The sequence below is a fragment of the Rutilus rutilus genome, assembly GCF_951802725.1.
Source record: "Rutilus rutilus genome assembly, chromosome: 7".
NCBI lineage: Eukaryota > Metazoa > Chordata > Actinopteri > Cypriniformes > Leuciscidae > Rutilus > Rutilus rutilus.
In genome coordinates, this window is record NC_140221.1 from 36,032,802 (window position 1) to 36,046,686 (window position 13,885).

Consider the following 13,885-nt stretch of genomic DNA (forward strand, 5'->3'; position numbering starts at 1 on the left):
ATGTATTTTTATTTTTATTAATTTTTTTTATAAAATGTAGTTACTTATTATTATATTTGTACATTTTTACACTGTTTTTCCAAATTTTTCAACAAGCCACCAAGCACTCTGAAAACTTCAGCTCTAGAGTCATGTCAAAATGAAAAGCCAACTTTTATTTGTCCCTTTCACGTAGCCTATAGACTATTTATAACTTTTTATACAACAGCTGTTGTAGCTATAGGAATTATTTTTACTAAAATAATTAGCTTAATTTATTTTTAATTAATATGTTTTTATTTACATACATACTGCAGTGTTAAATTATTACAGCATCCTTCATTAATGAACTGTTGACGACCCGTACATCAAGTTGGCGACTGAAATCTCGTTGCTCTTTGACTTATCGCGATATCTGCTCCCGTCGGCTGACATGATTGTAGTCCTCTTCATGTTAGGGTGGAACGCTAGCAACGTATAACGATTTCCCGAAACAAACATGTCAACCACTAGACACACAAACAGCGAAAGTTTAACGTGGACAGTTAGATGATAACCCAATGAAAATATGGAGCACATTATAACGCCAAAGGTAGGTCTGAATCTGATCAACAGGTGTAAAAGTTACTCGTGTAAAGTTGGCAGAATCTCATGTAATGTCAGACTCAGTAACCCTCGGTAGGTGTAAAAACATGCAGAAGGAAGCGTTTAAATGGGTTGTTTAACACGATTCCGAGCTTTAGTATGCTGTTAAATTCATCCAATGCATTTTAAAGTTGGTTGCTTAATGTAATCTGAATGGACTTTGAAGGTGTTTTCAGTTGGCACTTCAAAATTCCACTTGTATGTTTGATCAAGGGAACCTGTAGGCAAAGGGAGAGAAAATTATTCTATGAAGCTTTGCCTGAAGCAGGGGTTTTCAATATTTTAGATGCCATATGATCATACTCGTGTGAGGGACCCTGCTCTAAAATTTAAAAGGCATCTATGTAGTTTATTGTATAAAGACCCAGTTTATACTGTGAAATAATAATATTATAAACATGTCTAAAATATTATTTAGAAAATATTTAGTTTCTATTAAGTTACATAATATTTTTTCCTACACATTATAGTACTTCATTTACTGAGTGGTTCTCAGTCTTGGTCATTAAGTATCCCGTCTACCTTATTTAAACACACTTGATGCTCATCATCTTATTTGAAATTTGCATATCCAAGATGTGCAGTCTGGGTTGCAGACCAGGACTGAGAAGTAATGCATAGAAAAAATGTTTATTTTGTTTATTTTTGCACCCTTTTGTATTTTGTGTGTTTGAGGGATCAGCTCAAAGGATGTCATATGTTGAATCAGCAGTATCGCAGGAACTGTGGTCAACATTAGCATCTAACAACTCTGGTTAGATCTGCTCTCCCCGTTCACAGAGAATTATTAGTTTGAATCCTGATCAATATAATCTTAATTTGACCTACTGTGATTTAGCTTGAGTTTCATGTCATGCAGAAATACAGGATCTAACCTGTTCACTTTATGGAGACAATAGAGATCTCACACCTGACCAGCTTCATTTTGCTATCCTAAAGACCTGAAAAGATTTTTCTAATCACTTACTGAAAAGAGTAGTTCTTCATCAAGTATAAACGAGCAGAATACATTAGACTTTGACTCATAATAAAATGTTCCTTCGTGCTGAAGTGGCATCTTGTGTTATTTTATGTGTTTCATCGCTTGTTACTCAGTAACAAAAGTGCAGAGATGGAGCAACAGGATGTGCTGACAGTAGACTTAAGTTAAGAGGTTCTGTAGGATTTCCTCTCCATTGTGTTAAACATAGTCTGGATGATGGCTTCTGCTCCCTGAGGGGCACATCCAAACCCAACAGACGTGATTCTGTCTGCTTAACCCCTTCAGTCATTGGCTAGTGCTTTGTTCATTAGTAGAAGACCGTTGAGTCAATAATCCTGCGCTAATGCTATTCTTACTGATTTTATTATTTTTTTGCAGGTGGAGTATGTGAAACTACTGAACAGGTACACTGAAAAGTCATCAGCTCTGGGCACTCTTTATTTGACCGCTACTCACCTTATCTACGTGGAACAAACCAACAGCACACGCAAAGAAACATGGGTAATGTAGGCCAGTGGGAACAGAATGTCATGGGCTGCATCCGATATCGCATACTCTGTTGAGTAGGTACATAATTTGAATAAGTAATCACTTCACAACTGCTAAGAAAGTATGTTCTATATTGTGTGAATGTGTTCAGTATGAATGTAATCCGGATGCACTACATTCGCCGTGTTGTCATTATCATGTGACCTACCAGAGAATTCGGACATACTACTTTTGTTTCTCGCCTGATTTCGGATGCAGCCATCTCTTCCACCATAGGGCATATGTTGTTGAGTCTTTTAGAAACACACATCTAGATATGTCTGATAACACTGGTTATATCTCAATCCTGCGTGTTTGAAGGTGCTGCATCATCACATTGCGTCAGTAGAGAAACTTCCTTTAACCGTGTCTGGTTGTCCGCTCCTGATCCGCTGTAAAACCTTCCAGATGCTTCATCTGCTGTTCCAAAGAGAGAAAGATTGTCAGGATGTCTATCAGTCAGTTTTGCGCCTTTCTCAACCAGGTACACACACCGCACACATACTGATGGTTTGCTCTATTGGTATGAGCAAAGTAGGTATTTATGAGATTTCCTTTTTTATTTTTGAATTGATAACCCACAGAAAATCAAATGTTTAAGAATGCAAGACATGAAAACACATGAACATGACAGTGTTATTTCAGTATTACGTATGTACTATGTATTTATTAATATTTTGAATTTGTTTTTATTTTATATTTTAATTTTAGTTTAAGTTTAGTATTTATGTGCATTTTTATTAGGTTTCATCAAATATTTTATTTTATCTTTATTTCAGTTAGCGAAAACAATTCTTAATCATTTTGCTTAACAACACATGCTTAATGAATGTAGCGACAGTGCAGGACTGGCCCAATAATTACATGCTTATGTCATTTCAGTCAAAGAAGATGAGCTTTATGCCTTTCTCTATAATCCACAACAAAATGAGGAGGACAGGAGACGGGGTTGGGAATTCATCAGTTTGGCGAACGACTTCAGCAGGATGGGTCTCTCCAATGAATATTGGGAAATCAGCCACCTCAACAAGAACTATAAGGTAGCATAGTAAACATAGTAAAGTGAACATGCATCCTGTTTAGGACCATTTAACCGTAATCAGCCAAACTTTTTTTCATCCACTGACCATCATGATAAATATGTTTTAGGCAGAACCAGCAACAGTTTCAATCAAACACACTACCGTTCAAAGTTTGGGGTCAGTAAGATTAAAAAAAAAAAATGTTTTATTCTGGAAGGAACCATAATATTAATAAAAAGTGTTAGTAAGGACTACATTGTTATTTGTCTGTTTTTAAACTGTTTTTAACATTGATGATAATAAGACGCAAGGACCAAATCAGCATATTAGACTGATTTCTGAAGGATCATGTGACACTGAAGACTGAAGTAATGATCCTGAAAATTAAGCTTTGTCATCACAGGAATAAATTACATTTTAAACCAATGATTTTAATAAATTGTAATAATATTTCATGATATTATTATTTATTTTTTTCTACTTTATTTTTTTTACTGTATAATTGATCAAATAATTGGTCTTGGTGAGCATAAGAGACTGATCAACAAATCTTGTGGACCCCAAACGTTTTAACTGTAGTGTATGCACCCAAAACTTTGACCAATTTTTATAATTAAATAATTTATAAATTGTGTTATATTATAATTATTTGTAATGTTTTTTTTTTCTGTTTCATAGATCTCTCAAAAATGTCCCTCTGTCTCTCTTTCACATAGATCTGTAGCACTTATCCATCCATCCTTGGACTCCCTAAAAGTGCCAGTGTTGCTACGGTAACAGGCAGTGCCAAGTTTAGGAGCCGAGGGCGATTGCCTGCTCTGTCTTACTATCACAAAGATACAAAGGTGTACAAGCGCATGGCATGCACTTTATAAATTCACACAATGGCTCTGTTCCACAATCTAGTGGGCTCCCCACCTAGACAGAATTCTAAGGCATCATAGGCACACTCCTAATGCAAAGGCTATTTCATACAGTAGACATCGTAATGCTGCTGTCTAAGACAAATGGCCAAATTCTAAGAAAGCATTGTTTGTATCCTTAAAGGGTTAGTTCACCCAAATATGAAATCGTTCTGTCGTTAATTACTCACCCTTATGTTGGTCCAAACCCGTAAGACCTTCATCTTTGGCGTTCATCTTCGGAACACAAATGAAGCTTTCTAACCCCCCGTAGACTGCAACGTTATTACCACTTTAAAGGCCCAGAAAGGTAGTAAAGACATCGTTAAAATAGTCCATGTGACTATAGTGGTTCAACCTTAATATTATGAAGCGACGAGAACACTTTTTGTGCATGCATGAAGACACACCATGGGTATATTCCAGGATGACAATGTCAAGATTCATCAGGCTCAAATTGTGAAAGAATGGTTAGGAGGGAGCATGAATGTTGAATGTTATTTCCATCAAGGGGTGCATCAATTTCTGGTCAAAATCTCTGGTCAAAGTCGAGCACTCTGTAAAGTCTACTAATTTAAGGTCTGGACTCAGAGGTGCCGAATTCATGTGTGAAAATAATTCTTCATGAATTATTCGTCATTCCTCACTCAACCATTCTTTCACAATTTGAGCCTGATGCATCTTGACATTGTCATCCTGGAGTATGGCCATGATGCGTCTTCCTACATGGTTGTTAAAGAAATGAAAAGCTACACACTCCATCAATTACGGTTAAAAGAACTGTTGGCAAACATGTAACATGCTGGAAACAATCACTGCAATAATCCATTTTTATTTATTTTTCAGTCTATTTTAAACAATATTGCAAAGTTATTGAATAGTCCAAAATAGTCCAATCTATTAAATTACATTTAAATTAATAATTTATAGGTAGGTTAAACCTAGATAGTAGGCAGCAAAATGCCTTACTAGGCTTTTTAACAGCTTTAACACCTCGACATATTTCACACAGTCGACAGTTTGCACCATGTTGAGGACATATAAATACATCAACAGGTTTATACTGGAAAGATGAGAAGTTGTGGTGCTAACAATATCTTTGTCTGTTCTTTGTATTTTGTGTGACTTTCTTGCAGGCTGCGATCTGTCGCTGCAGTCAGCCTTTGTCCGGTTTGAACTCTCGCTGTGTAGAAGACGAGCAGATGCTTCAGGTCATCAGCCAAGCAAACCCCAACTGCCCTTTTATATATGTAGTGGACACACGGCCTAAGGTGTGACCTTTAACCTTAACCTTTCTATATACATTAGAGGACAACTCATGATGGAACTTGTAAATGTTTATCTTTAAACATTCAACCCCAACTGCCCTGGCATATATGTAGGAGTCACATAGGTGTCATGTGTAATCTTTCACCCTGTGACCTCTGACCCCAACTACTCCTCTATTTATGTAATGAGCATTTACAGAATCTGATTAGTTCACCAATAAATTCTGGTCATAGAGTTTAGTTATGCAATGTATTTTATTTTTGTATGTATTGCAAATATTGTAAATACAGTACTGTTCTATTTATTGTTGCCCATCTCATGTTTCACCAATATAACTAGAAAAACAACATAATATTCCTTTCCCTATTCTTTTAGTAAACCATAACCTGATCATCTGGAGAAACGTGTGCATGTATTTATACACGGTTTTTTGTCTTTGTCAGTTGAATGCAATGGCGAACCGCGCAGCTGGTAAAGGCTATGAGAATGAGGACAACTACTCCAATATCAGGTTCCACTTCCAAGGAATTGAAAACATCCACGTCATGAGAAACAGCCTGCAAAAACTGCTGGAGGGTGAGAGGACAATCTTTTACATTTGTACTGGTATATGCAATATTAACTCTATATAAGCTGATTACGCTTGTGTTTGCAACTTTATGCTCACTTGAGTGTTGGTTGTACCTTTTAAGCAAGTAGTAGATAAAGTGATGGTTGGTTGTACCTTTGTTCTTTGCAGTGTGCTCTATGAAATCCCCTTCCATGAGTGACTATCTGATAGGTTTGGAGAATTCCGGCTGGCTGAGGCACATAAAATCTGTGATGGATGCAGGCGTGTTCCTCGCCAAGGTACTGACCTCAAATCTATAATTGCATGGAGAGACACACCAACACAAATGATCATCAAGTATTTCTGATTTACTTCGTGTTATAGGCTGTCTGTGAAGAGAGGGCGAGTGTGTTGGTACATTGTTCTGATGGATGGGACAGAACGGCTCAGGTGTGCTCTTTGGCTTGCATACTGCTGGACCCATACTACAGAACCATTAAAGGCCTCATGGTAATGAGCTAGTAACCTATAACCTCTACACTCAACACAGGACTCCTATGAATTTTAAGTGCACGCTCACATTTATGTCACTGTTAGGCAGGTCATGGCTTCGCTAAATAAGTCATCAACTATTCCTGTGTAACTAACTAAATATATACTGCTGTTCAAAATTTTTGGATTGGTAAGATTCAAAAATACAGTAAGACTGTAATATTGTGATTTATATATTACAATTTAAAATGAACTGTTTTCTATTTTAATAAGTAATGTGAAATGTGATGGCAATGCTGATTTTCAGCATTATTACTTCACTCTTCATTCTAATATGCTGATTTGATGTTCAAGAAACATTTCTTCTTATTATTATTATTATTATCAATGTTGAAAACAGTAGTGCTGCTTAATATTTTTTTGTGGAAACCATGATACATTTTTTTCAGGATTCTTTGATGAATAGAAAGCATTTATTTGACAGTGGCTTCACTGTCACTTTTGTTAAATTTAATGTGTCCTTGCTGAATAAAAGTATTAATTTATTTTACAAAATCTTACAGACCAAACTTTTGAACAGTAGTGTATATTAAAAGGTAAAACACCTAGACTTATGGAAAACGTTATGGTCTTGACTGTCTTGAAAATGTTTATCAAATAGCAGACTGAGGGAAATTCATTCATTATTTGACTCTTTTTTTTTTTTTACAGGTTTTAATAGAAAAGGAGTGGATCTCTTTTGGTCATAAATTCAGTCACAGGTAAGAACTTTCTCTGCTGTTACATGAATAACAGCAAATATAAATATTATATAGCAGTATTATTAAAATATTAAATAATATTAAAAGTGTTATATGTAATAATTACCTTTTGTATACTATATAAAGGCTGACTTTATTAATGGTGATCTCTGTAGTTGTTAATAACTGTTCAGTTTTTTTGTGACATCATGTGCTCATTTGTATACGTTTGTGCTCTAGGTGTGGCCATCTGGACACTGACCCCAAGGAAGTGTCTCCGGTGTTCACCCAGTTCCTGGAGTGCGTGTGGCAGCTGTCAGAACAATTTCCCTGTGTGTTTGAGTTTAATGAACGTTACCTCATAGAAATACACAATCAAGTCTACGCCTGCCAGTACGGAAACTTCATCGGCAACTGCCAGAAAGAGCGACTGGAAATGAGGTGAGGGTAGAATTCACATACACACACTCATTGATTTAAAAAAAAAAAAAAAAAATTACTCAGCATTTATTGTGTGACAGAAGTGAAATCAACCATACTCGTTTGTTTGTTTCCAAGTCTTGAATGATTTTAAATGCTTTGCTTCAACATTCTGTGTGGGATTTTAGGTTGCATGAAAAAACTTTTTCATTGTGGACACATCTTCTGGAGAACCAGCATCAGTATCGAAACCCCTTGTACCGACGTACCGTAGAGAGTACACTTCTCAGACCAAGCACTTTACCCCTGCACTTCAAGTATGAATACACTCTCAAACACATGAACAAACCACCTTTCCACTTGTTACCCACAAACACAGATGGGTGTAAATGCACAACATCACTCTCCACTGTGCTTACTGCAAACAAAAAGACAATAGTTGTGTAATACTGTTAGTGAAACCAAAATTCATTTGATGTCTCGTGTTTACTGAATAGTTTAGCACCAAAAGTGTGGTAAAGAAATATCACTGATGTATTCAATCAACACAGTTTTAATGAAGTGCTGTATTGTGTATTTGTGTTCCCCAGGTTCTGGTGTGGGATGTATAACCACTATGACAGAGGCATGCACCCAAAACAGTCTGTTCTAGACCAGCTGCTGTCCCTCACGCAGAAGCAGGTAGAAGGAGAAAGAACCATGACTGAATTACAGCGAGTAAGTGGGGTTGTGGGAGTTGCAGTTTTTGAGTGGAGAGGTATTTGTTTGGCATGTCACTGTCTCCCTCTCCTCAATTTACAGCAGCTGGCTGTTGCAGATGGAGTTCTTCCTGATCCATCTAGACCAATCGACGCACCTGCAGAACAGGACAGTCCAAATGAGAACACTCCCACTGCTCCTGTTGTCCAATCAAACGGAAGCTGTGCTCCTTTGAGTAATGGTGACGAAGAGGAGGCGGGTCCAGGAGCTGAGAAGTGCAATGAGAAAGAAGGGGCAGAGCCTGCGACCACCGAACACGATCTGACCTCCTCTAAGGACAAACCTGTTTCTGTGGAAACAGAACATTCCAAAGAGGAGGTACAAGAATCCCATTGAGTCTCCATAGTAACAGATTGGACATTTTTTGACTGAAACCCCAAGGAACAAATGTCCAGAGAATTGAAAAGATTCATGCAGTACTCTTTTCACAATTGAGGCTGCCATAATCAGAAAAAAAGTCCACACACCAGTTTGTGATTTGTGTATCATTGTACATGAGATTTTTCTAGCACTGTGTGTATTCTTTTACCCTATTATTATCTGTTCTGAACATTCCTGAAATGTTCTATATATTTTTGTGGACTTGAGTGTGTTTGTTGGCCTTCAGACCATGAGGATTGAAGCTACATGCTTTGACCAGAATAATTTATGTTTTGTTTAAATGCCATTCTGATCAAATTTGACCTTGTTTCATTGGAGTTATTTTGAACGGTAGTTTTTTAATGTCTTTCTTTTAATATAATATATGTAATATGTGTAGTACATTTGAAACCAGACCCTGATACTGATTTAATCAGACACACAAGCAGCTGTTGTGAGATTCCGGTAGATAAAGGGAACACACTATTAGAAAACGGGTCAAATTGATTAACTTTTTTCTTTTTTTTTTGTTGCTCAAGGGCATAGTATTATTTTTGTGGTTTTCTATATTGCAAACACTGTTTATTTAGCATGCAAAGAAACACAGCTGAAAAAAATGCTGCCGATTTGTTAAAGCCTAGCTCTACTGCCAAACAAATAATTTGATGCACATAAAACAGTTGATGATGGGCCTTCTAGAATATTACTTGTGTCCTTTTGTCCAAGCCTTTTGAATACATTGCATATATAGGTTTGCAAAGCAATATTGTTTTTTATTGTTTTCTACTGGATGTGTAAAATGAATGTATTGCTTGTGTATGTGGAAATGATTTGACAGCTTTAGTTCTAGAATTTAAGTTCTTGAACCCTGCTATGGAGCTCCAGACAGGCTTTTCTTATTATGTGAGATGCAAAATCAATGTGTTTAAAAATGCTTCCTTTATTGAGAAGCATTTGTTTACAGTATAATTTTTTGATTAAATTAGAAAAAAAAATGTTATTAAATGTTCAGCAATAGTCAAAAGGGAATTTTGAAATAAGCAATGAGTGATGTCACTGATAATGACAGCCTGTTGGTTACATTACATATATATTTTTAAAGTTTTGCTGTGTAATTAACATAATTTTATACACGCTTGTTTTGATCATTGCACTGTTTTGTACCTCTTTTGTACACCATTCAATTTAAATGGATATTTTCTTTAAATAAATATAATTTTTTGGTAAAAATGTGCATTGTATTATGTAGTCGTATTATTTGCATTATTATGTTTGTGGGGAACATTTAACCCACTCATTACACATAGAGGAATGACCGAATCCCAATGGCGGTGTTTGCGCGCACAGCGCCCCCTCTGGCCGCCCGCAGAACATCTTCTTCCGCTACTCGTCGTCGGTGTTTGGCTTATTATTAGCTCGGTGAGTGTCCTTGAGACGAAAACACACTTAAAATATCTGCTAAATGGTCATGGTGTATATTCGTTGTCGTTTGTACCGTTAAAATGTATGTTTGTTTGACAGCTGGTCGGAGAGAGCGAGTCAAACTCTCTGCGTTATTTACAGATAACGTTAACGTTACTCGAGTTAAATCTACCGAGCTCAAAGCTTGAGAATGATTTTTCTTCCGTGTATGCTCAGTAACTCTCAGTTGAGTTTAGAAACATAAAGCCTTTAAGAATTCAGTTTTGCTTGTATTTATGGGTTTTATCTCATTTGCTAGTCGGCTAACCTGTGTTGTGTTTGCTTGCTAGTAGTGCGTTAAAGCTAATGCAGATATATAAAGTTCATCATGACAAAGCGTTTTGAACGCTGTCACACATAGTATTATGTAATCATAATTTACTCAATAATATAAGACAAGATAAAACAATATAAGGTTTTGTTTTTATGCACACCTGAACTTAAAAGTGCAACACTTCACGTATTGGAAGAGAATGCAATTCATCTGGAATATTCTGGCTGAAAATCTAGCCACCAGTGTTGTTTTTGTTAACTAATTAAAAATATACATTTTGTCAGTTGAAATAAATCTGAAACAAAGCAAAATATATTCAACAAATAAAAATCATAAAAGCACATAAAATGATTCAACTGAAAGTGAAACTGATCTGCTAGTGAGCTGCCAACCTGGACAGCATTTTTGGCATCATCTATGTAGGCAGCTTTTTTACATTTTACAGTGTTATTTTCAACAGTCACACAAAAAACACTACAAAGACACTAATCTGTGCATAAACTTTTGTTTTGCTCCAGAGTTCTTCTCTATGCTCCAGCTGCGACCGGTGGAAGAGGATGAATCTGCTGCTGAGAGTCTGGAGCTGAACCGAGCTGTGGCTGATGATGACCATTTCCTGTTGGCTGAGCTACTGTCACAAGAACGCTACAGGAAGTGCATTAATCAGCAGAGCGGTTGGGGTATCCCAGGTACCCCGTTACGCATGGCTGCGTCCAAAGGTACATGCGTCACACCCTTACACGCACTCTCTGATGTCACATCTGAGTTTGTTGGACACCAAGACGCATATGTTTTGTTCCCTGCAGGTCACCTGAGGTGCCTTCAGTTGCTCCTGGCCCATGGGGCAGAGGTGGACCCCCTTGATGTGAAAGCCCAGACTCCTCTTTTCACTGCTGTTTGCGGGCGTTACTTGAGCTGCGTGCTCGCCTTGCTCCGTGCTGGGGCTAATCCGAACGGAAGTCACCTGAACAACAGCTCGCCAGTGCTCACCGCCGCCCGAGAGGGCGACCCGGAGATCCTCCGCCAGCTGCTTCAGCACGGGGCAGAAGTCAACGCCAGGTCAAAGGTGACGCTGTGGGCATCGGGGGTTGCCGTGTGCAGCGGGCCGCTTTACCTGTCAGCCATATATGGACACCTGGATTGCTTTAAAATGTTGCTGTTATATGGGGCGGATCCGAACTATAACAGCCCGGAAGAGAAGGTGATCGGCAGGGCCACGCAGCAGAAGACGGTCCTGGAATTGTGTTTGCGACACGGCTGTGGAGTCGAATACATTCAACTGCTCATTGACTTTGGGGCAAACGTCTACATGCCGACCCTCATTATAGAGAAGAGCACCAAACAGAATGAAGCTGTTGAGCTGTTGCTGAAAGAGCGAGGTGAGAAATTAGTTTTTAGCAGTATAGCGTCTCTTATTATTTTTGTATTCCATCAGTGTTGTTTTTGGTAACCAAAACTATTAAGAACATTTTATATATATATATATATATATATATACAGTACTGTGCAAAAGTCTTAGGCATGTTAATATCCTAACCAAAAAAAAAAAAAATGGTTTTAAGTCAGTTATTTATATCTTTTGCTGTAGTGTGAGTCAGTAGGAAATATCAGTTTACATTTCCAAACATTCTTTGTGCCATTAATTGTAATAATCCAGTGAGATTTGTGTATGCACAAGGAGTCTGACAACAGCCAGGATGATCTGATCTCACCATCATCGAGTCCGTCTGTGATTACATGAAGAAACAGAAAAAACTGAGACAGACTAAATCCAGAAGAACTGCGGGAACGTCTCCAAGATGCTTGAAGAAACCTTCCTGCAAAACTACCTGAAAAACTATGCGCAAGTGTACCTGGACAAAAGCTGTTTTAAACGCAAAGGGTCGTTACACCATATATTGATTTGAATTAGTTAATAGAAGTTAAATCATAAATAAATTAAATTTGTGATTTTATTTTTTAAAGCATTCTCACTTTACAGCATTTTAACACAAGTGCCAGTACTTTTCACAGTACTGTAGCTTTGCAGGAAGGTTTCCTCAAGCATCTTGGAGACGTTCCCACAGTTCTTCTGGATTTAGTCTGTCTCAGTTTTTTCTGTTTCTTCATGTAATCACAGACGGACTCGATGATGGTGAGAACAGATCATACCGGCTGTTGTCAGATTCCTTGTGCATACAGAAATCTCACTGGATTATTACAATTAATGGCAAAAAGAATGTTTGGAAATGTAAACTGATATTTCCTACTGACACACTACAGCAAAATATATAAATAACTGACTTAAAACCATTTTTTTTGTTTTGTTTTTTTGTTAGGATTTTAACATGCCTAAGACTTTTACACAGTACTGTATATATTATTATTTATAAAAAAAATAAAATTATTAAATCAAAAATAAATTAAAATATAAAAATTGGATGAAAAAGTTTCTCTTCAAAAACTTCGACTAAAATTAGAAGTTGAAGTACTAAAATTACTAAAAGTAAAACTGAAATAAAAATAAAGCTAAATAGAAATATTTAAAAAATTGACAAAGCACACAAAATTATTCAAACTAAAATAACGTGAAAACTGAAAATATACAAATAAAAGCTAATCCAAAATATTAATGAACACTATAATAGTATATGAATGATACTAAAATAGCACTGATTGCCATATGCGATTGTTAATAACTGTTTTATTAATCTCTCTTTTTTTAAACAGGGTGTCCGAAGAGTCTGGCATCTCAGTGTAGATTGGTCATTCGTAGACACCTGATACAGGTGAACAAGATTCACTCTTTGGACTCTCTGGAGATTCCACCCAGGCTCATCAACTATCTCAAACACAAGTCTATGAGCAGTGCATTGGTTTACTGACAAACCAGAGCATATTCAACTGTGCCTTACTAAAGGACAGACTCAAACAAACACTGGACAGGTAGACCATACAGACATCTAGAGGGGAGGGTCTTGACCTAATGACGTGGACTCACTCGTATACAATCTCACAGACGGACCGATACACTGCTAACAAACTCTGTTTACATGTATGGTGTGTTAAACTTGAACATCCTCATGCATTCAATGTAATACAACCAGAAGTGTTGTTTAAAAGAGTTAATGCTCTAGAACTATGCGTTGTCATATAGCCTTGTTCTCTCTTTTCAAGATCATCTGGAGGTTTTCATTTTTTCATAGTAAATTAAGCTGTTGTAATTAGTGTTTTGTTGATTAGTAACAGCTTGATGATGGATGCAAAACTGTTGGTAACTGTCTTATCAATCTTAATATGATATATATAAAATCCATTGTGATGTACTTGTGTCTATGAATCCCTTGTTTAGAGGGATGCACTCTTCCAACAGATGCCGTATAACCTCTATTGTGCAGGTAGAGTGTAATGGAGATCATTCTGTTCATGTGAGATTAAAGACTTTAAAATGAAGATCAGTTCCAGAGTCTTCATAAGGATTTATGACCGGTATTGAAGTATGTAGCTTGAGGATTTCACGTGT

The 13,885-nt window shown here is 36.9% G+C and overlaps 2 protein-coding genes across 5 annotated transcripts; both read left to right on the forward strand.

The window, feature by feature from the left end:
• Positions 1-417: 417 nt before the first annotated feature.
• mtmr8 (myotubularin related protein 8) lies at positions 418-9,882 on the forward strand. Of its 3 annotated transcripts, none has more exons than XM_084415322.1 (14): positions 418-571; positions 1,985-2,107; positions 2,456-2,618; positions 3,017-3,174; positions 3,873-4,001; positions 5,195-5,329; positions 5,771-5,903; positions 6,067-6,176; positions 6,262-6,387; positions 7,081-7,130; positions 7,350-7,550; positions 7,718-7,846; positions 8,120-8,246; positions 8,331-9,882. In XM_084415322.1, exons 1-14 carry the CDS (start codon positions 548-550, stop codon positions 8,622-8,624), a joined length of 1,902 nt encoding a protein of 633 aa, XP_084271448.1. In that variant the 5' UTR covers positions 418-547; the 3' UTR covers positions 8,625-9,882. The 3 variants fall into 3 exon arrangements, with proteins under 3 accessions (XP_084271448.1, XP_084271449.1, XP_084271450.1); XM_084415323.1 differs by having other exon boundaries at positions 8,334-9,882; XM_084415324.1 differs by lacking the exon at positions 418-571 and having other exon boundaries at positions 2,039-2,169.
• Positions 9,883-9,961: 79 nt separating this feature from the next.
• asb12a (ankyrin repeat and SOCS box-containing 12a) lies at positions 9,962-13,815 on the forward strand. 2 transcript variants are annotated; one of them, XM_084415473.1, is made up of 4 exons: positions 9,962-10,067; positions 10,902-11,102; positions 11,190-11,762; positions 13,093-13,815. In XM_084415473.1, exons 2-4 carry the CDS (start codon positions 10,913-10,915, stop codon positions 13,245-13,247), a joined length of 918 nt encoding a protein of 305 aa, XP_084271599.1. In that variant the 5' UTR covers positions 9,962-10,067; positions 10,902-10,912; the 3' UTR covers positions 13,248-13,815. The 2 variants fall into 2 exon arrangements, with proteins under 2 accessions (XP_084271599.1, XP_084271600.1); XM_084415474.1 differs by having other exon boundaries at positions 10,031-10,802.
• The last annotated feature ends 70 nt before the right edge of the window (positions 13,816-13,885 follow it).